A 22,222-nucleotide genomic window follows, 5' to 3' on the forward strand; every position below is an offset into this window, starting at 1 on the left:
CGCGGGGCTTCCCAGGCCTTCTGCGGCCAGGCGCCCTCCCCCGGAGACGCCGGGGAGTGGCACGTCCCGCCGCCTATCGCCGGGCGGCCGCCTGGTGCCCGGTCTCCCGGCGGCGGGCCCCTCCCCCGGCCTCCCCGGCCCCTCCCTCCTCCCGCCTCGCCTCCCTCCTCCCTGGCTCTCGCGCGCTCGCTCACTCTCTCGCTGGCTCGAGGGGCGGCCGGCAGCTGGCGCGGGCAGAGGCGGCGGTGGTGGCAGCGGCGGCGGCGCGACCGGAATGGGACGGGCGCCGGGGCGCGGGAGTCGCGGCGGCGGCGGGGGCTGCGCAACTCGGGCCAAGTGCGGGGCGGCGGGCCAGGGCGCCGGGCGCTGAGCCCCCGCGGCCCCCTGCTCCCCGGCCGCGCACAGACGAACCCGGGAGAGCGCACTGAGGCGCAGCCAGGGAAGCGCCGCCAGCGTCGGCCGCCTGCGTCTGGGGAAGAGCGGCGCCCTGGGAGCTAGCCATGCCCGGCGCCCCAGCGTAGCCGCGGGGGCCGCTCCCGGGAGCCGCGGGCCGGGCCCACCGCGCGCCGAGGACCATGCCGCCCCCGGTCCGGGCGCCGCCGCTCGGGCTTCTGCTGGCGTTGATGGCCCTCCGGTGCCCAGGTAACGCGTTCCCAGTCCCCATCCCCGACCCCGGCCGCAGCGCACAAAGTTGGCTCCCGCACGGGGCAGCCACCTCTTTCTCAAGTCCCCGGCAGCTTGCGTCTCCCGAACTTGGACAGATCTAAGGAGACTCTGGGAACCCAGGGGTCCCCAGCACGTACCCCTTTGCCCAGCGCGAGAGCTTGCCCGCCTTCCTCCCCAAACCCCCAGCTTTCCTGCGTATCCTTTCAGCGCGCAAGAGGCAACTGACCGGGTGCGCTCAGCCTCACAAGGCGGGTGGGGGCGCGCCTCCAGGAATCGAATCGCCTCTTTGCCTTGCCTTGGGGCAATATCCCCTCCAGGACCCAGTTCCCGTGACGATTTTGCTGTGGCAGAGTCGGTGGGCCCCTTCTCTCCATTTCCTGATGCCCGCGGACGCACCGCCGGCTCCCCCAGGACACCTGCGGGGCCCCACCTTGAGGTCGCCTCGGTCGGAGCTGTCTGGCTGGTGCGCAGTCCCTCCCCAAGCCCCGCGGTACCCTCCTGCTTTTACATCCCCGCCGAAGGTGCCCCTTCCCCAGGTGATCTTCCCTTGGCTACGGCGCAGCCCGCTGTTAGCCCCCTGGAAACGCGGGCTGCCCCAGCGCCCTGACCCCAAGGCGGACAGGCAGTTCCGGGCGCGCAGAGGCGCCTGGAACGTGGTGATGCCTAGAGCCATTGCTTGGGTACCATGGAGCCGGGCTCCCCGCTGGCTTCGGCGCAGCTGTTGCCAAAACCTAGCGTGTGGGGAAAGGCAGTATAGTCAGGTATTTTGGGTCACCGCTGGAGTTTGAAAAGCTTTCTACCACCTTGGTGTGGTTACACGTTGGTTCCCGAGGACGCTTATCCTAAAATGCCAGTTCCTCCCCTCCTCCCACCCCAGGCAGCGAAGAATATCGTAAAGGCTTGAGGAACGGGGAACAGTCACCAACAGCATTCATATACATTTGGAGAGCTCGGTTCTCCAAACCTTTTAACATCAGGATCCGTGATTTGGGAGCAGGTAGCTTTTGCTTGAGACAATTTCTTCTCATCTTGTTGATAAACAAACCACACAGCCATCCAGAACGCAGCAGAAAAATACAAGTGTAACTTTTCAGCTTCAACTGTCTTGGAGGGTTGCAGTCAGGAGCCAACGTTGTTTGCCAACTTAATGTGTGATGTATTTGCATGGAAAAAGTAAATATTGTCTTGCTTTGAGATGCCTTTAAGTGACCGAAAATGTTAAATAAAACCTTCCACTCGGAGAAAGCCTTCTGTCAGAGATGTCCATCGGAGTTCAGCTTTGGCTCGATTTAGAGAGCGGTGTTGGGCTTAACTGTGGATGAATCTTCAATCTGCTTGGCTAATAAGCAGCTCTGATCTGTGTTCAGCTCTCCGTGGTCCTCTGTGGTACCAAAGAGAGGCTGTTTGCGGGGCTGAGGCTGTTTCCTCTTAGCCGAAGCCCTGGAGCCTGTTCTCCAAAGTGCACAGTCCCCTTGGACTTGAAAATTGCAGTTTTTGTCTCGATTTTGTTTCTGAACAGGGTGGAGGGGTGGGGGTGGTCAGAGTTTGCCTGGATGTGCTGCTAAGTGAAGATGAGAAATCTCCCAGAGAGGCTGCCTGCCTAATGCTTTGGAAGGGAACATGGTGAACCCTGGCTTCCCCCTCCACTAGCAACAGAAGAGCTGGTGCCTGTCTCTGGGGGGCCCCGTCCTGGCTGGGAAGGTATACCATCCCTGAAACCTGGTGCTGGCCCGGGTTCCGAGTCTGCCCCCAGGTCTCAGCTGGGCAGCTCATTCTGACAGGTGCTGCTACGGCAGAAACCCCACTGCTGCCACCAGGTCCTTGCAAGCACATATAAGCCTTTCTCTGATCCCCACCAGGGACATAAAGAGACAACAGTTGATAACTCTACATTTAGCACCAGTTAGGAGAGCTGGAAGGAAAAATAAAAAAAAGAAACAAGGCTGAAATTCCTGAAAGATACTTAGCTGCCTATCGTTGGTTGAAAGGTTCGGAGGAATTAGCTAGAGCATCCTTCAGGGCTGATTGGATTTTCTGGTTAATTTCTGGCGTGGTTTCCCAACCCATTTGACTGAGGCTCCAGGAGAGGGGCTGGAAGAGTTCAGAGGCGAGGAAGGACACACTCTCTTCCCCCATCACAAACGGGCTGTCTGCTTTATGCCCCCCTCCCCCCTCCTGCGTGGGTCGCTGCCATGGTAAAGAGTGTGGTGGGTGTACTTCTTTGAGCCTTGCAAGCGCTTAAACATATGGGACTGTACTTGGTAAGAGTCAGCACAAGTCCCCCGGCTTAGCGACTAGGGGGCCCCCATTATTCAAGCCACTTTTGTGCACGCTATGGCTTTGCAAATTAGCGGCGCTGTTCCAGTGCCTGCTGGGGAAAATGGACGTGCCTTGCTCCATTGACCCATTGTGCTTGGGGTCTAATAAAATCAGGGTGGGTGGGGAACCCCCGACAGAGGGTCCTTGTGAGTGGCAGAGCCTGCTAGTCTGATGGGAGGGTGGGTGGGGGAGACTTTGGCTTCAAGGCAGAGATGCTCTTAGCCGTGCCTGGCACCTTGGCGTGGCATGTGGTATATTTCTTTCTCTTTACAATAGTGATTTTTGGGGGGGGGTTGCCTGTGTGTGGTGTTGCTCTTTGGAGAGGTGGCCTTGGGGATGACGGCGAGTGGTATGCCAGTGCTGTCGCGCCCCCCACCCCCTCCAGTGATTTAATGGCTGTACCGTGGAGGTTCCCAGAGTAAATCATTTCATTCTGCCTTCCTTACCCCCGCCTGCCACCGGATGCAGGGAACTTGGGAGGCATGAGGCTTCTGCATGAGCTGCGATGCTTGAAGCCAACAATGAGGGAAGTGGTTGCCATGGTCCAAAGGAGCACAAGAAACCCCTCGTTTGTTGACGTGAAATCTGAGAGGGTGGTCTCTGGGCCTGTAGAGCTCTTGCAGGGGCCTTGTGCCTGGATGTAAGCGCACTCTCCCCCACCCCCCATTGTGTGTGGCTGTGCACCTCCTTTTTTTTCTCCTGGCTCTAAAATTGAATGGGGATGGAGAGAGTGCATTTCCCTTTGAAGCTATGGGATTCAGCAGATGAATCACCTCCCATCACCATAGGGAGATGGAAGCACCCTGGCACCTGAGGCAGCAACATGGGGTGGTAGTGGTCCCACCAAGTCTTTCCAGAGTAAATGGTTGGACTTGGAGAGCAAGAAGTGTTCTGGAGCATCTCCTCCAACAACCCTCTCTGCAAATGGCAAAGGAGACTCAGGCATTGAAAGTGACTTGCTCAGGGTCACACAGTGAATTGGTGACAGATCGGGGCTCATGCCTCCTGTAATTTCTCTCTCTCTTTTTTTTAAACTCCTCGCCCAGGACTTTTCCACCCTACACAGAGGAGCCTTTCTGGTCAAGGAGTTCTACTTTCTGGTCCTTCAGAGGACTGTGACTCCATTTAAGGAGCCCAAGGTCATGAAAATGACAGCTGCTGGGGGTGGCCAAAATAGCAAATGTCAACTCAAAAGGCAGGTAGCAAATCATCACAGTGACAATGGTGATGGTGGTGGTGGTGGTGGTGATGGTGGTGATGATGATGGTAATGGTGGTGGGATGATGGGATGATGGTGATGGGATCATGATGACGGTGATGGTGATAATGGTGATGGGATGATGATGGTGGTGGTGATGGTGATGTTGGTGATGATGGTGATGATGACAGTGATGGTGATGATGGTGATGGGATGATGATGGTGGTGGTGATGGTGATGTTGGTGATGATAGTGATGGTGATGATGGTGATGGGATGATGGTGGTAGTGATGATGGTGATGGGATGATGATGGTGGTGGTGATGGTGATGTTGGTGATGATAGTGATGGTGATGATGGTGATGGGATGATGGTGATGATGGTGATGATGGTGGTAATGGTGGTGGGATGATGGGATGATGACGGTGATGATAATGATGGTGATGGGATGATAATGATGGTGATGATGACTGTGATGGTGATGATGTTGGTGGTGATGTGATAATGGTGATGGTGATTGGTGATGATGGTAATGGTAATGATGATGGTGATGGTGATGGTAATGATGATGATGGTGATGGAATGATGTTGGTGATGATGACAGTGATGGCAATGATGGTGATGGGATGATAATGATGGTAGTGATGATGGTGATGATGGTGATGGGACGGTGATGGTGGTGATGGAGATGATGACGTTGGTGATGATGGTGATGATGACAGTGATGGCGATGGTGATGGGATGATAATGATGGTAATGATGATGGTGATGGTGATGATGGTGATGGCATGGTGATGGTGGTGATGGAGATGATGACATTGGTGATGATGGTGATGATGACAGTGATGGCGATGGTGATGGGATGATAATGATGGTAATGATGATGGTGATGGTGATGATGGTGATGGCATGGTGATGGTGGTGATGGAGATGATGACGTTGGTGATGATGGTGATGATGACAGTGATGGCAATGATGGTGATGGGATGATAATGATGGTAGTGATGATGGTGATGATGGTGATGGGATGGTGATGGTGGTGATGGAGATGATGACGTTGGTGATGATGGTGATGATGACAGTGATGGCGATGGTGATGGGATGATAATGATGGTAATGATGATGGTGATGGTGATGATGGTGATGGCATGGTGATGGTGGTGATGGAGATGATGACATTGGTAATGATGGTGATGATGACGTTGGTGATGATGGTGATGATGACAGTGATGGTGATGATGGTGATGGGATGATAATGATGGTAATGATGATGGTCATGGTGATGATGGGATGGTGATGGTGGTGATGGAGACGATGACATTGGTGATGATGGTGATGATGACAGTGATGGTGATGATGGTGATGGGATGATAATGATGGTGATGATGACGGTGATGGTGCTGATGTTGGTGATGACGGTGATGATGGTGATGGGATGGTAATGATGGTAATGATGGTCATGGTGATGATGGTGATGGCATGGTGATGGTGGTTATGGAGATGATGACATTGGTGATGATGGTGATGATGACCGTGATGGTGATGATGGTGATGGGATGAAAATGATGGTAATGGTGATGGTCATGGTGATGATGGTGATGGCATAGTGATGGTGGTGATGGAGATGATGACATTGGTGATGATGGTGATGATGACAGTGATGGCGATGATGGTGATGGGATGAAAATGATGGTAATGGTGATGGTCATGGTGATGATGGTGATGGCATGGTGATGGTGGTGATGGAGATGATGACATTGGTGATGATGGTGATGATGACAGTGATGGTGATGATGGTGATGGGATGATAATGATGGTGATGATGATGGTGATGGTGATGATGTTGGTGATAACGGTGATGGTGATTGGTGATGATGGTAATAGTAATGATGGTGGTGATGGAATGATGGGGTGATGATGGATTCACATGCTTCTGAAGTTGCTCCCTGTGTTGCAGGGACCATCTCAGACTTTTCCATATCTAAACAGGGTGAAGTACTGTAATACAGGGTAAATGAACACCCTCATTATTCATAGTTTACAGATGAGGATATATTGAGGTCCAGAGATGCCAAGTAACTTGCCTGAGGTCACACAGGGTCAGGATTCCAGCCCAGGCACTGGTTTGTGCTTTATCCACCTCCTCACACAGCCGGATTTGCCTCCACAACCTTGCACGGAACTGTATGGACAAACTCGACCCACATTCCAAGGTGGTGGGTGGTTATTTCACTTTTTTTCTGCTCTATCTCTGCAACAAATACACCTATTAATTCAAGCTAAGGTTTCCAGCCATAGAAATCAAACAGATTGGCATCAGCTCTGCAGGCAACTAGGAATCCTTTGAGTTCTGTGCCCTCAAGGGATTAGACAGTTACATTAAAGGGTGAGACTTTGGCAGACAGACACCCCCCACCTCTCCATTTTGTCTCCTGCCCTGGTTCTTCTAGTTCAGTGTAGCTGAGAATCAGAAACACTGCAACTAGCCCCGATCTACACTTACCGTGCATCCTAAGCCCTCTGCTGATTTTACTTCATCGAGTCCTCAGTGGCCCCCACGGGCTCAGGACTTGTGCTTGCCCACTTTACAGATGAGGAAATGAGGCCCAGAGAGGTGCCTTGACCTGTCAAGGTCACACAGCCACAAAAGGATGGGCCAAGGATGTGAAAGCTCAGTGTATCTGCCTCAGAGTCAGCGCTCTTAGCCACTACCTTCTCTGTGTTTGCAAACACTGAGTTTTGTGGGCAACTTATTGGATTTTGAGACTAATTTGGGCCCAGGGGATTCAGGGATGTGTTTTGAGTTGGAAACAGAGCTCAGTCTTTTTTGAGAAACCCATTTTTGGGGAATTCTGGTGCCTTTAAAGACAGCTCCCTTGCTTAGGAGCCGAGAGGGGTACATTGGCAAGGCAGGGTGTGGCACTTTTTTTCAGTCCCAAATACTGTTTTGAAAATACTTGATATTTTCTAGCATTTCTAGAATGTTTATTTTAAAACTGTTGTTGTTCAGTTGCTCAGTTGTGTCCAACTCTTTGTGACCCCGTGAACAGTAGCCCTCTGGGTTTCCCTGTCCTTCATCATCTCCCAGAGCTTGCCCAAACTCATGTCCATTGAGTCGGTGATGCTATCCACACATCTCATCCTCTGTCATTCCCTTCTCCTTCTAAACTCCTTTTTAAAGTAGTTTTGCACCTTATAATTTAACAGTACTTATTTTATTAAAACTAAAAATATTTTACTGAGGTATAGTTGATTTACAGTGCTGTGTTTTAGGCGTACAGCACAGTGATTTAGTTATACATATATATTCTTTTTCAGATTCTTCCCCTTATAGGTTATTAAAAAAATATTGTTCCCTGTGCTATACAAGAACCTGTAGGTCCTTGTTGGTTATCTATTTTATATATAGTAGTATGCATATATTAATTTCATACTCTTAATTTATCCTTCATCCCTTCCCCTTTGGTAACCATAAAGTTTGTTTTCTAAGTCTATAGGTCTATTTCTGTTTTGTAAATTAGTTCATTTCCATCATCTTTTTAGATTCCACAAGTAAGCTATATTATGTGATTTCTGTGTTTCTCTATCCGGATTACTCCACTTAGTATGACCATCTCTAGGTGCATCCAGGACTTGGTGTTTTGGTAAATTGAGCCCGTGTGGAAGGCTTCAGGCTGCCTTTGGGCCATGTCTGGCCTGTGGGCATCTCTTCTTAGTTGCCAACATAAAAAGTGGGAGATGTCAGTATCTCCATCCAGGTTTCTGGCTTCTTTCAAGAAATTGGGAGATCTGAATGTAGCCCCTTCTAGCCCCCTGACCTCTCCAAGACTCAGTTTCCCCATCTGTAGAATAAGCCCTGTCTTGGTCCATCCTGGCTGTGATAACAAAGTACCACTCCCTGGGTGGGTTATAAACAACAGATATTTATTTATAATTCTTGACAGTTCTGGAGGTTGGGAAGTCCAAGGTTATGACACCAGCATAATTACAGTCTGATGAGCACCCTCTTCCTGGTTCATAGATGCCCGTCTTCTCACTGTATCTTCACTTGGTAGAAGGGGCGAGGGAGCTCTCTGAGGTCTCTCTCTTTTAAAAATATATGATTTTTTTTTTTTTTTTTGCTGCATTGGGTCTTAGTTGCAGTACATGGGCTCTTTGTTGCCGTGTGCAGGGTTCTCCTGTTGTGGAGCATGGGCTCCACAGTCCATGAACTCAGTAGTCGTGGCATGCTGGCTTTCCAATTGTGGCGCTAAGACTTGGTTGCCCCATGGCATATGGGATCTTAGTTCCCCAACCAGGGATCGAACCCCTATCCCCTGCATTGTAATGTGGATTCTTAACCCCTGGACCACTAGGAAAGTCCCTGGGGTCTCTTGTAAAGGCACTAATCCCATCATGAGACTCCATCCTCATGACCTCATTCACCAAAGGCTCCCTTCCTACCGCTAGGAAAGTCCCTGGGGTCTCTTGTAAAGGCACTAATCCCATCATGAGACTCCATCCTCATGACCTCATTCACCAAAGGCTCCCTTCCTACCGTCATCACATTGGGGGTTGCATTTCCACATATGAAGTCTGGAGGGACACAAGCGTTCAGACTACAGCGGGCCTTGAACTCTCCTGCTGATCTTGGTACAAGGTTGGGAGACACTAACAGGGAGACTGATGGAGGGGTGTCCTTCAGGGGTGGGGGGAAGAGAGGCAGGAAGGGAGGGACTGATGGGCTCTTTGCTGCAACAGTCAAACCTGCGAAGAGAAAGGCTGCCTACCAAGTGGTTTCTCACTCCATGATTTCTCTGGATTCTTGGGCCTCCCTCCAGGGTTCAGGTGTATTCCCGGATGGGGAAGGGGCACCGAGACTCAGAGGAACTCAGAGACTCACTGAGGACCCCACAGCCTGTGAGTGGCAGGGTGGGGTCTCCTCCCCAAAGTGCCTGACTCCTGTCTCCCCTCTCCGTAAGGTACCTCCATGGCTTGGAGTTTTGCCTCAGTTTCCCCACCTTCAGGCTTAGGTGCCTGTGACCTCGGGGGCTTACATTCTAGGGCAGGTGTGGTGTGACTGAGCAAGGGACAAGAAGCCAGCAAATCCATAACCAGGAACGTCTCGGACGGTAATTTATGCTCCTTGTATTCAGTACAAAGCAATGCAATGTGGAGAGTATGGGTGGTCCAGGAAGACTTCTTGGAGAAGGTGGCATTTTTCTTATCTGAGACATAACGGACCGGAATGAGCCAACCTGGAGAATGGTGACAGAGGCAGGAGGAATTCGACTCTCTGAAAGGTTCTTTGTGCGGTGCCTGGCCCGCATCAAGTGACCAAGAAGGTCATTGACCACTTGAGCTCAATCATTCATTCAACAGACATTAATCGGTGCTCAGCACTGGGGACACAGCAGGGAGCAGAAAAGACACCCCCAGCCCCACTCTGAGAAGCCATCATTCAGGCAGAGTAAGACGATAATAAACAATGGACAGATACATAATTTAATGTCAGGTGGTGATAGCCCCACTGAGAGAAATAAAGCAGGGCCTCTCGTCACTTTTATTCTCCATCCAGGTGTGTGTTTGGCATCTTCCCGGCAACTCAGGGCAGGAGGGACCCCTGATGCTCACTCTCTGCCAAGGGAAAATGGGAAAGAAGCCCAGGTTCTTTGGAGTTGAATTCTGTCATCTTCTCTTGCTCAGCCTGCCTTGGGGCCACAGTTGGGTTGCACTGAACTCCCCTCCCTCACACCTGACTCCTGAACTGATCAATTCCCTCTCCTTATGTTTCGGCCCCAAAATAGTTACATTAAAAAAAAAAATCAATAGAGTCCAAGTGGATTGCTGTATTTTATTACTGAAGGTGATGGAGACTCTAGAATTGCCCAGCGCTTCTGAGCCCTGGCTGTTTTGCGGTGTTAACCTAAATTAATCTGTTGGGGGACCTCACTCATCATGGCTGTGCTTCAGAGCCCAGGATTCAGTGCCTAGGAAGGGTGACTCAGAAAATACCGCATCTCTAATGTCTGCCTGTGCTTGGAATGCCTCCCACCAGGGCTCTTAATGCACTGGAGCAAATGGACACATAAAAATACTGCTGTGGCTGCAGCCTTAAGCTTGCGGGGCTCACTCTGTGTGGCTGGCGGAGGGTCCTGGCTTTCTTTCTAGAACTCTGGAGTGGTGGAGGGGCCCTGCCTGTTCTCCAGGCTCTCGGAACCCGTGGCTCCCTTTGCCTGTTTCTCTCTGTGCTGTGCACTGTGGATGGATTTATATCTTTGGTTTGCTATGTTTCTCTCTGTAACTGTGCCATCTGCCTCTGCAAGCTCTCCTGGGTGAGCTGAGGGGGCCAGGTGAGCGGGGATGGGGGCACCTGGGCAGAGTGGTGAGGATGCTTTGGCAAAGGGGTGGAAGGGGTGGCCAGGTGGGAGGGGACTCTGCTCTCCCTGAGTCTGTTCCAAAGACTGTGCAGGAGGGAGCGGAAGGGGAGGGGCATGGTGTAGATGAAAAATGTTGTTTTCCCAAAAAAAGTTGTTTTTAGGGTGACATTGCAGTGGAACTTTTCCAGGCCAGTGGAGAGCCACTGGCTGCCTCTGGGCCGTATCTGGTCTGCAGGCTTCTCTTGTTCGTTACTGGCATTTAAAAAGTGGAAGATGTCAATATCCAGGTTTCTGGCTTCTCTCAAGAAATTGGAAGATCTGGGAGCACTGGTCTGGCTCCTTGACCTCTCTGAGTCTCAGTTTCCCTATCTGTAAAATGGACCTGTGTCCCCTGTGCTGATCTTCAAAACCTCACCCCAGTTCTCTTCCTTCCTCCATTCTGCCTTTGTTCATTGACACATGTTTTCCTGTGCACCTGCGCTGTGATAGGCCTTATACTTGGAGCTGGTGATATGGCAGGTACAAGGCAGGCAAAGGTCCCTATCCTCGTGGGGCTAGCATTAAGGCACAGGGAAATAGACACTGAAATAGCTAAATAACTACGATATGCTGTTTGTTAAATGGTTGTTAATGGTTTTGGAGAAACATGAAGTGAGGAAGTGGAGAGGGAGCGCTGGGGAGAGATGTTTTGTAATTTTAAATAGCAGGATTAGGAAGGTGACTTTGAGTAAAGACCTAAGGAGGTGAGGCACCCAAGTGTTCCAGGCAGAGGGAACAGCTGGTGCAAAGGCCCTGAGGTGGGAAGGTGCCTGGCAGGTTCAAGGACAGAAAGGAGGCCACTGAGGCTGGGCTGAGTAGTAGATGAGATTATAGGGACCAGAACCTGGTAAGGACTGTGGCTTTTGCCTTGAATGAGTGAGTCTGGAATTACTGGCAGGTTTGAGCAGAGGAGATGGTGCTCTGAGTCACAGGAACCAGAAGCAGGGAGAGCCCCGAGGGGCTGTTGTAATAGTCCAGAGATGTTGGTGGCTTGGATCAAAGTGGTAGCTAGAGAGGAGGTGAGAAGTGGTGAGATTTGGGGTGTAGTTTGAAACTTGCCCTATGGGATATGCTGATTGATAGACTCATTTATTGGGAGCCAATTATATACCTACCGCTGTACTTAGAATAGGGGCCAAATCAATATATATAATTTATTTGTGGCTGCACTGGATCTTTGTTGTGTGCATGGGCTTTCTCTAGTTGTGGTGTGCAGGCTTCTCCTTTTGGTGGCGTCTCTTGTGGAGCACAGGCTCCAGGGCACGATGACTTCCGTAGTTGTGGCACGTGGGCTTAGTTGCTCCATGGCCTGTGTGATCTTCCTGGACCGGGGATCGAACCGGTGCCCCCTGCATTGGCAGGTGGATTCTTAACCACTAGGCCACCAGAGAAGTCCCTCAAATCAATGTATGCTAACGGTGGACTTAACAAACCGAACTTAACATCTATCTGTAAGTTGGGTTTTTGTCTTTTATGCGTTCTTCCCAGCGGCCCTGGGGAGAAGGTTGGGATGGATGAGCCTGTGTTTCCACATCTGTCAGAGAGACATAAAGACACATCATTAACAAGGATAAAGTTAAGAAGATCCTATGAGATGATAGATGTAAATGCTTCTTAGCAAGTGCCCAGCACATGCTAAGTGCTCAATAGCTAGGGGCAGTTATTAATAATGTTGGTAGGACAGTTGAGGAAACCAGTATTCAGATGTACTATTTGCCCCTGGAAATTGGAGGTGGAGGTCAGATTTGAGCTGTGAACCTCTCAGCTTTAGTGTGGGGTTCATTTTTCTTGCTGGAACCACTGATACTCTAAGAAAAAAGTCTCTCCTGTGTCCCTGATGTGATCGGCACAGTTTATTATTGTTCGTGTGCCACTGCAGGTGTGCTTGCTTTATTTAGTAGGTGTGTGGCTGAAAAGTTGTGTGTCAATCAAATTTTATTTTCTTCATCCAATTTCACAACAGTTGAGAGATGTGTAAATTCCATCTGACCCTGTGCTGGCCTTGGCTCCTATCTCATTGCTTGTGATTTTCTGTACCCATTAAACAAGGCATCACCAGGCTAGGATCCATAGACCAAATCTGGCCCTCAACCTGTTTATTGTGTAAATAAAGTTTTATTGCACCAAGCCTGTTTGTTTACTTACTATCTATGGTTGCTTTCTCACAACAAGGGCAGGGTTGAGTAGTTGTGACAGAGATCATATGGCTTGCAGAGCCTAAATAAATTGCCTATCTGGCCCTTTTAAAGACAAAGTTTGCCTTAAATGTTCAAGCAGGGAATGCTCTGTAAATGTGTGTTTATAGCACCCTATGGTCAAAACAAGTATCCCCTTTTAATATCTAAAAGATTATCCAGCTTGTTTGAAGAAGAAGAATTGTGGGTTTGGTATCTCTTGGTTAAAAAAGAAAAACATATTGATCGAAAGTTGCCATCAATTCAGTAATGCTTTTGAACGACTAGGTTTTGGTAATTACAGTAGCATTTATGTAACATTTTAAAAATAGTAGCACATGTGTGTGGGAGATATTTTTTACTCTGCAGGCAAAGCTTGATGGCTCATGGCTCAGAAGACCCCTTGTAGGGATGCTGCTGGAGGGAGCTAGTATTAAAGGAACCTGCTGCTGCTGCTAAGTCGCTTCAGTCGTGTCCGACTCTGTGCGACCCTATAGACGGCAGCCCACCAGGCTCCCCCGTCCCTGGAATTCTCCAGGCAAGAACACTGGAGTGGGTTGCCATTGCCTTCTCCAATGCATGAAAGTGAAAAGTGAAAGGGAAGTCACTCAGTCGTGTCCGACTCTTAGCGACCCCATGGACTGCAGCCCACCAGGCTCCTCCATCCATGGGATTTTCCAGGCAAGAGTACTGGAGTGGGGTGCCATTGCCTTCTCCGTAAAGGAACCTACTGGTTAGTTATTTTATACTCAGAATGACTCCGATCAATGGATCTCTTTTATGACCTTGTGTTTTTTCATATTTGGTTGTTTTAAAGATTAACATAGCCTTTTCTTTTTTATCTGTGACACCGAGGTCTGTGATATTTTAAGTTTTGAAATTTAAGATTTTAGGTGCACTCATGGAGATGATGTGTCAAATGCAGGAGTATGCCACTGTATTAAATCTGGATTATCATAGTTGCAAAGTCCAAAATTGGGAATTTTTATACTAGTCCCTGAAAGGAGGAAACAGCTTCAGGCATGGCTAGATCCAGGGGCTTAACACTCTGCTAATGAGAGCTTATGCTCTCCCTCTGTCTCTTGCTTCTCTCTTTCCCTGTGTTCATCTAATTCTTTGATGGCAAAGCTGACTATCGGCTTTCCTCCAACCAGCAAAAGTCAAATGTCTCTTTCTTAATTGTCCCAGCAAGAATCTCAGGACTGACTTTTACTCAACTAACATGGGTTGTGTGCTGACCTCTCAACCAGGAACTGTGGCTGTGGGGATGGAATCCTTCATCTGATGAGCCACCCTTAAGTCAGAAGCTTATCTCGGGAGCCAGAATTGGAAGGAACTTGCCAGAGACGTAGGCAGGGAATTGTTTCCCAAAAGAAAATCTGGGTGCTTTCACCAGAAGGAAGAAAATTTACTCTGACAGGCTACCAAGTGAGGTGGGGACATTCCCTCCCCACCCCCGGCCCGCATCCACCGCCCCGCCCTCCCCGCCCCGCCCCAGGTCGGGAGAGCGCTCTTGTTTGGATTGATACCTCTGGTGCTCTTCCCTCAAGGAGCCAGCACTTCCCCCTCCCGCCCTTTGTGGGCTCTCTTCTGGCTGCTCCTGAATCTCCTGGGGCTTCTGTTTTGTGCATGTGACCTCTGAAACCCCTGTCCAGTGATCTCACACATATCTTAGTTGCTTTGGTTGAAAACACAGACTATTTGGAATGTAACCTGCTAATATATATGAAAAGAGAACTTAATCTTTGACCCAGCAATCTCACTGCTGGGAAACCTATGCTTTCTAGAAATAAAAGCACTCCTGGTAAGATTGTATGCTCATGGATATTTATAGCAACAGTGTCTGTAATGGTGAAATAGAGGAAAAAAAAAAACCTTGATTGTTCATCAATAAAGTAATTCTGGACTAAATAGTGGTATTTATGTGCTTGGACCACTATGTAGCTATTAAAAAGAATGGATTGGACCTCCCTTGTCCTGGAGGGATGACCAGGGCTTATTGTCAAGGAGAAAAGTGAACAGCAGGGTAACTTAGCCTGTGCATGCCATTTTAATAAAAACAACTGACCCAAAGCTTCCTGTGTGTATAAAATAGCTATATTTAGATGGTGCTTTCTATATGGCAGTCATAGTTCTAATATGTCTACATGTATCAACTCATATTCTCAACAAGCCGGGGAGATGTGTGGATATTATTATTATATACATTAAAAAATTATTTTTAATTGAAAGATAATTGCTTTACAATATTGTGTTGCTTTCTGCCATACATCAATATGAATATGCCATAGATATACATATGTCCCCTCCCTCTTGAACCTCCCTCTGACTTTCTACCCCATCCCACCCCTCTAGGCTGTCACATAGCCCCTGTTTGAGTCCCTTGAATCATATAGCAAATTCCCACTGGCTGTTTTACGTATGGTGGTATATATATATTTAATGCTACTCTCTCAGTTGGTCCCACCCTCTCCTGTCCCTGCTGTATCCGTAAGTCTGTTCTCTCATCTGAGTCTCTATTTGTTGTTGTTGTTGAGTCGCTAAGTCATGTCTGACTCTTGTGACCCCATGGACTGTAGCCTGTCAGCCTCTTCTGCCCATGGGATTTCCCAGGCAAGGGTACTGGAGTGGGTTGCCATTTCCTTCTCTAGTGGATCTTCCCGACCCAGGGATCAAACCCACATCTCCTGCATTGCAGGTGAATTCTTTACTGAGAAACCACTGGGGAAGCCCCCTCTCTATTCCTGCTCTGCAAATAGGTTCATCAGCACCATTTTGCTAGATTCCATGTATATGTGTTAGTGTATGATATTTGTTTTTCTCTAACTTACTTCGCTCTATAAAACAGGCTCTGGATTCATCCACCTCACTAGAAGACTCAAATTTGTTCCTTTTTATGGCTGAGTAATATTCGATTGTATATATATATACCACAACTTTTCCATTCATCTGTCAGTAGACATCTAGGTTGCTTCCATGTAAATAGCAGCCTGGCTCTTTTCTCTTAGGGGTTTCTGGGTCCCCACTGGGGCTGGTGAGATTGCCTTGTTTGGGACTTCCTGAAGTTGCTGCTCTGCTTTGCTGGTGCTGGGGGCTAAGTTACATGGGACTCAGGCGACCCAGGAGGGATGCTGCTTGGTGTTTCACTGAGGAAATAAAGCTGGGCTGTGGCGTGATGGGTGCATTTATTGAAAATGGGCTCATCAGTGAGAGACAGAGAATTAAAATAGTGTGACATGAGAATTACCTGGCAGTCAGTGGTTAGGACTTGGTGTTTTCACTGCCAGGTCCCAGGTTTGCTCCCTGGTAGGGTAACTAAGAGCCCATAAGCTGTGTGGCTTGGTTAAAAAAAAACAAGTGTTGGCTTAAAAAGTAAGAGTTTATTTCCCAAGTCAGATTCTGGAGCTTGGTAGCCCAGGACTGTAGGTTGGCTCTGTTCTGTGAAAGCCTTATGGACCCTTTCTCCTTCTACCATTTCAAGGTTGAGGTCTTTTCCCTCATGGCCCAAAATGGCAGCTACAGGTACAGCCATCTCATCTTCATTCCAGGCACCAGGATGGGGGTGCAGATAAAGAAAGGGTAAGGATTTGTATCAATTGTCTTTTACAGAAGAGTCCTAGAAGCAGCCCCAAGATGCTTCTACTTATATCCTGTTGGTTATGATGAGATTACATGGCCACATGTAGTTGTGAAGGAACCTAGGGAATGCAGTCTTCCTTTGAAGTTGCTGAAAATAAAAGTTCTGATACTCTGGCAAAGGAAAAGAATGGATATTGGGGGGATAATTAGTAGCTGGGGATGACTACTTCAGCAGGAATAGCAAAGCATTTGGAGAGAAGGTATAAACAATCAGGATCTTTTATAATTGCACTGCGTGTGTGTGTCTGTGTGCAGGTTTGTGTTTGAGATTTTATTCTTCCTCCTAGGATGGGAACCTGGGAGACAGTTTTTCTGGGTGAAAACAGTTTGGCGATTGCACAACACTGTCTCTGTCAAAGCTGTGAAAATGGTTTTAAAAAATGTGACAGATAGGCCCCAAGTCCCCTTTGTGTAATTTCCTTCCCAAAGGTAACTGCTCTGTTTATCAGTTTGTTGTATATTTTTCCCTGTAGGAATATATATAATTTCTTCCCCAGTATCCATGTACGTATAGAACTATTATTTTTTTTTCAATCGCTGCCTGCTATTTTATTTCATGTCAGGAAAATATCAAGGTATGTTTAGTGATTTTCTTCTGCCTCAGGGCTCCCCTGGTAGCTCAGATGGTAAAGAATCTGCCTGCAACGCGGGAGATTTGGGTTCGGAAGTTCTCCTGGAGGAGGGCATAGCAACCCACTCCAGTATTCTTGCCTGAAGAATTCCATGAATAGAGGAGCCTGGCAGACTACAATCCATGGGATCACAAAGAGTTGGACACAACTGAGTGACTAAGCACACAGAAAATGGAGGATTCCCCAAACATCCAAAGGAGGTTTAGAAACATATGCAGATGTCCATCCTATCCAGCAGAAACACTGTGCAGAAATCAGCACCCAACCCGAATCTCCAGGCATTTGAGGAAAGCCAGGCAGGGTGTGACTGAGTGATAGTTACTGAAAGAACTGACACCTGAAGAAGTGGAGTTAACAGAAAAACAGGAATGGTCAGGGGCCGGTTCTTAGAACCCAGGCTTCTTGCCAAGAGGTGCTTGCTTTTTGATGACAAGGACCTGACAATGCTTCCCAAGGCTCCATTCCCAGTGGTTCCAGCGATGGATGGTCCCCGAAGGACTTAGAAATGCTAGTCCCTCTACTCGTGGCATTTCTCTAGATTCTGGGAGCTTCAATCTTAGAAGAGAGCCATCTTCTGTTCCCCAGCCTGTGCCTCCATAGCACTTAACACAGACACGTTCCTTTCTAATGCAACAAGTTCTCTAGAAAGCACCATGAATTTATGATGAATTTTTAATTTCCCTATGATATTTTTTTCTCCTTCCACCCACTCCCCCACCCCACGCCCAGCCCAGTTAAAGTGTTTTTCTCTTAAATTTATGGGCTGAGCTGTTAAAAAGGTCTGTATATTTCAGGAGAAAAAGTGCTGGAGAAGAGGGGGTCGGCCTCACCGGCTTGTACCAGCTTTGTACCAGCTTCACTTAAACAGGCTCCAGAGTGGCCTCCTCTTACTACTTGATCAATTTGCCTGTCATCTCAGATTATTTTCTAAGGGCAACTAAATTCTGCTTCTCTTCATTACAGCATTGAGAACGATACGAGGGAGGAAGCTGCTGGAATTCCTTTTTCAAGCTTTGCCATCCTGTACGGTTTCCTACCTCTTATTCTCTTTATTTGTGAAAGTTTTTAATAAGTGTTTGAATGAGAGGATGAACTTCTTTGGCACCTCCTGTCAGCTTTCTATCTCTCACTGCTTGATTATATAGTTTGTTCCTCCTTCGGCTGCTCTTACAAACTGTTTTCAAACAGATGACTGAAATTAAGATCATGAATTGAGGTGTCAGACTGCTTGGGTTTAAATCCCAATTCTGCCACTTGCTTGTTCTGTGACTTTGGGTGAATTACTTAACCTCTCTGTGTCACAGCATGTTCATCTGTGAAAGGGGGAAAGTAGGAGCTCCTACTCTTAGGGATGTCAGGATTAAGGGAGATCTTGTATAAGAATTCAACGTAGTGCTTGAATTCACATGGGTCTGTAATAAATGTTCAGTCGCTCAGTCGTGTCCGACTCTTTGTGACCCCATGAATCGTAGCACACCAGGCCTCCCTGTCCATCACCAACTCCCAGAGTTCACTCAAACTCACATCCATCGAGTCGGTGAGGCCATCCAGCCATCTCATCCTCTGTCATCCCCTTCTCCTCCTGCCCCCAATCCCTCCCAGCATCAGAGTCTTTTCCAATGAGTCAACTCTTCGCATGAGGTGGCCAAAGTACTGCAGTTTCAGCTTTAGCATCATTCCTTCCAAAGAACACCCAGGACTGATCTCCTTTAGAATGGATTGGTTGGATCTCCTTGCAGTCCAAGGGACTCTCAAGAGTCTTCTCCAACACCACAGTTCAAAATCATCAATTCTTCGGTGCTCAGCTTTCTTTACAGTCCAACTCTCACATCTATACATGACCACTGGAAAAACCATAGCCTTGACTAGACGTACCTTTGTTGGCAAAGTAATGTCTCTGCTTTTGAATATGCTATCTAGGTTGGTCATAACTTTCCTTCCAAGGAGTAGGTGTCTTTTAATTTCATGGCTGCAGTCACCATCTGCAGTGATTTTGGAGCCCTTAAAAATAAAGTCTGACACTGTTTCCAATGTTTCCCCATCTATTTGCCATGAAGTGATGGGACCAGATGCCATGATCTTCGTTTTCTGAATGTTGAGCTTTAAGCCAACTTTTTCACTCTCCTCTTTCACTTTCATCAAGAGGCTTTTTAGTTCCTCTTCACTTTCTGCTATAAGGGTGATGTCATCTGCATATCTGAGGTTATTGATATTTCTCCCGGCAATCTTGATTCCAGCTTGTGCTTCTTCCAGCCCCAGCGTTTCTCATGATGTACTCTGCATATAAGTTAAATAAGCAGGATGACAGTATACAGCCTTGATGTACTCCTTTTCCTATTTGGAACCAGTCTGTTGTTCCATATCCAGTTGTAACTGTTGCTTCCTGACCTGCGTATTATAGGTTTCTCAAGAGTAGCCCTGGTTTAATCTTCTTCTTCAGCCATTGAGTTTTTAATTGAACACTTGCTATGTGCCTGGGTGCTCGTTTTTGTGCTTTTTTTTCCTTATCTTTTCTTCCACATTACTTCATACTTCATTACTTATTGTATGATGCTGGTTGACTGCTATTTTGCCTTCCTCTGAGAGTAACACCCTGATTTTATTTTGGGAAGTCACTGCTTCCCAGCTTTGAGGTGAGGTTTGGTTATTGGTAACTTTCTCCTCCTACTCCTCCATGGGCGTGCTAATGACTCGTGCCTGACCAATCAGAACATCTCATCTCCTAGGCTTCATGGATTGGCTCGGGCTTGGGCACATGACCCAAGCTTGGCCAATGAGATCCAGATCTGGGATGTTTGTTGCAAGCACTGGGAGAGGGAAGCTTCCTTTTCAGTTGCAGTTGCTAAGCTGGGAGGGTGAGAGCCTAAATATATCCTGTTGCTATGTAACAAGTTTAAGCCACAAACTGATGGCTTAAAACAATCTGCATGTATCACTTCATGGTTTCTGTGGGTCAGGAATCCAGTGCAGGTTAGCTTCTGTTTCCAAATCTCTCACACGGCTGCCATTATGGTGTACGCCAGGGCTGAGCTCTCATCGGAAGGCTTGACCATGGAAGAGTCTGCTTCTGTGCTTACATGGTTGTTGGCAGGATTCAGTTTTTGTGGGTTCTTAGACTGAGAGCCTCAGGTTTTTGACACGTGGTCCTCTCCATATAGAAGAGAGTGGCTTCACCACAGTGACTAAGTGACAGTTTCTCTGAGCTAGTCACAGAAGTGATCTCCCTTCTACACTGAGGTATGACAGTGATCAGAAGAAATTTACTCAAGGGGAGGGGACCACACAAAAACCATAAATGCCATCAGGTGATGAATATTAGAGATCATCTTAGAAGCTACCTACCATTCTGGAACTGCCTGAAAAGGAAGCACCATGTGCAATAAAACACAGTTGAGTGCAGCTCTTAGCATGCAGGCTGTTGCTGTGGACAGTTACTTCCCCACCCTGTTACTAGACAATGGTTACCGCTGGATCGTTATTGGTCCTGCTCAGGCATTGGTCAGCACTGTAGTTGGCCTCACCCACAACTGACCAACTGTCAAGGAGTGAGTTAGTGGTCCTGCTTGGTCATTGGTCAGTGCCACAGTGGGCCCCTCCCCCAAGCAACCAACTCTCAAGGAGTGACAGTTAGAGATCTTGCTCAGCCATTGGTCAGTGCTGTAGTGGGCTCCACCCATAAGTGACCAACTGTCAAGGAATGACAGTTAATGGTCTTGCTCAGCCATTGGTCAGTACTATATTGGGCTCCACCCACAAGTGACCAACTGTCAAGGAGTGACTGTTAGTGGTCCTGTTCCGTCATTGGTCGGTGCCATAGTGGGGCCCTCCCCCAAGCAACCAACTGTCAAGGAGTGACAGTTAGTGGTCTTGCTCAGCCATTGATTGGGACCTCAGTAGGCCCAGCCCACAAGCAACCAACTGTCAAGGAGTGATCCTGAGTGAGGCAATTTGGTCTATGGTTGGAGTGGTAGTTGTCAGGTGGAAAGTGAGGTAAGAGGCAGAATCCTGGGCTCCTCCGGCTTACCCAGCCTCAGGCCAGTAGGTGAGCAGGGGAAGGAGGGGGACCCAGGGAACAGGCCGGGGGCTGTGTCCTGCAGAGCTCCAGAGCCCTCGTAAGGCCTCGCACAGCTTGGGTCCAGACCTTGAGGCAGAGGTGAGCTTCTCCCTCATCCCTGCAACCTAATGGCAGTGGCTGTCTGCATAGGATGAAGTTTGCAGGACCCGGCTCCCACCATATGGGTGGCCTGAGGGCTGGCTTGGTCCTGGGTGCCCGCTTCCTCAGCGATGACAGCTGGACAGGGTCTGGGGACTTGGCCCTGAGGGAGCCGCCAACTGAGTTCTGCCTCCTCTTAGCCCGGCCTGGACCTCAGAGGGTGAAAGTTGTGCCTTGGGACCTTACCCTTTCTTGTCAAGACAGAGAATAACATTTGTTTGATGGAAGTTTACAGTGACATCCTTACCTGACCATGGCCTGACCTCAAGAACTGATCTGAAAGGATCTGACGCCAAGATGTTGGCAACAACAACCGTGTCCCTCCCTCCTCCTTCCTAGAAAAGGGCTTTGCTGAGAGCTTTTGGGGAGCTTGGGGCTTTTTCTAAAAGATAACTTAATTGATTTGGAGAAGGCAATGGCACCCCACTCCAGTACTCTTGCCTGGAAAATCCCATGGATGGAGAAGCCTGGTAGGCTGCAGTCCGTGGGGTCGCTAAGAGTCGGACACGACTGAGCGACTTCACTTTCACTTTTCATGCATTGGAGAAGGAAATGGCAACCCACTCCAGTGTTCTTCCCTGGAGAATCCCAGGGACGGGGGAGCCTGGTGGGCTGCCGTCTATGGGGTCGCACAGAGTCAGACACGACTGAAGTGACTTAGCAGCAGCAGCAGCAACTTAATTGATTTGTTTTGTTTCAGCTGTGCTGGGTGTCTAGTTGCAGCGAGTGGGGGCAATTCTGTAGTTGTGGCGCTCGGACTTCTCACTGTGGTGGCTTCTCTTGCTGTGGAGCACGGGCTCTGGGGTGCATGGGCTTCAGTAGTTGCAGTACGTGGGCTCAGTTGTGGCTCCCAGGCTCTAGAGCACAGGCTTGGTAGTTGTGGCTTAGTTGCTCTGCGGCATGTGGGATCTTCCTGGACCAGGGATTGAAACCTGCACACAAGGAAGCAAGTTTGAGAGTTTTAAGGCATGAACCACCCAGCTC

General features: G+C 48.6%; 1 protein-coding gene across 1 annotated transcript in view; it reads left to right on the forward strand.

The window, feature by feature from the left end:
- Positions 1-335: 335 nt before the first annotated feature.
- The window catches only part of TMEM132B (transmembrane protein 132B), a 381,102-nt gene continuing 359,215 nt past the window's right edge, over positions 336-22,222 (forward strand). Inside the window, exon 1 of the mRNA XM_027567042.1 lies at positions 336-642. Within this exon, the coding sequence (XP_027422843.1) occupies positions 576-642 (67 nt within the window). The 5' untranslated portion in view covers positions 336-575. The remainder of the gene's footprint in view (positions 643-22,222) is intronic.

Source organism: Bos indicus x Bos taurus, chromosome 17 (assembly GCF_003369695.1).
Source record: "Bos indicus x Bos taurus breed Angus x Brahman F1 hybrid chromosome 17, Bos_hybrid_MaternalHap_v2.0, whole genome shotgun sequence".
In the NCBI taxonomy this organism is placed as follows: domain Eukaryota; kingdom Metazoa; phylum Chordata; class Mammalia; order Artiodactyla; family Bovidae; genus Bos; species Bos indicus x Bos taurus.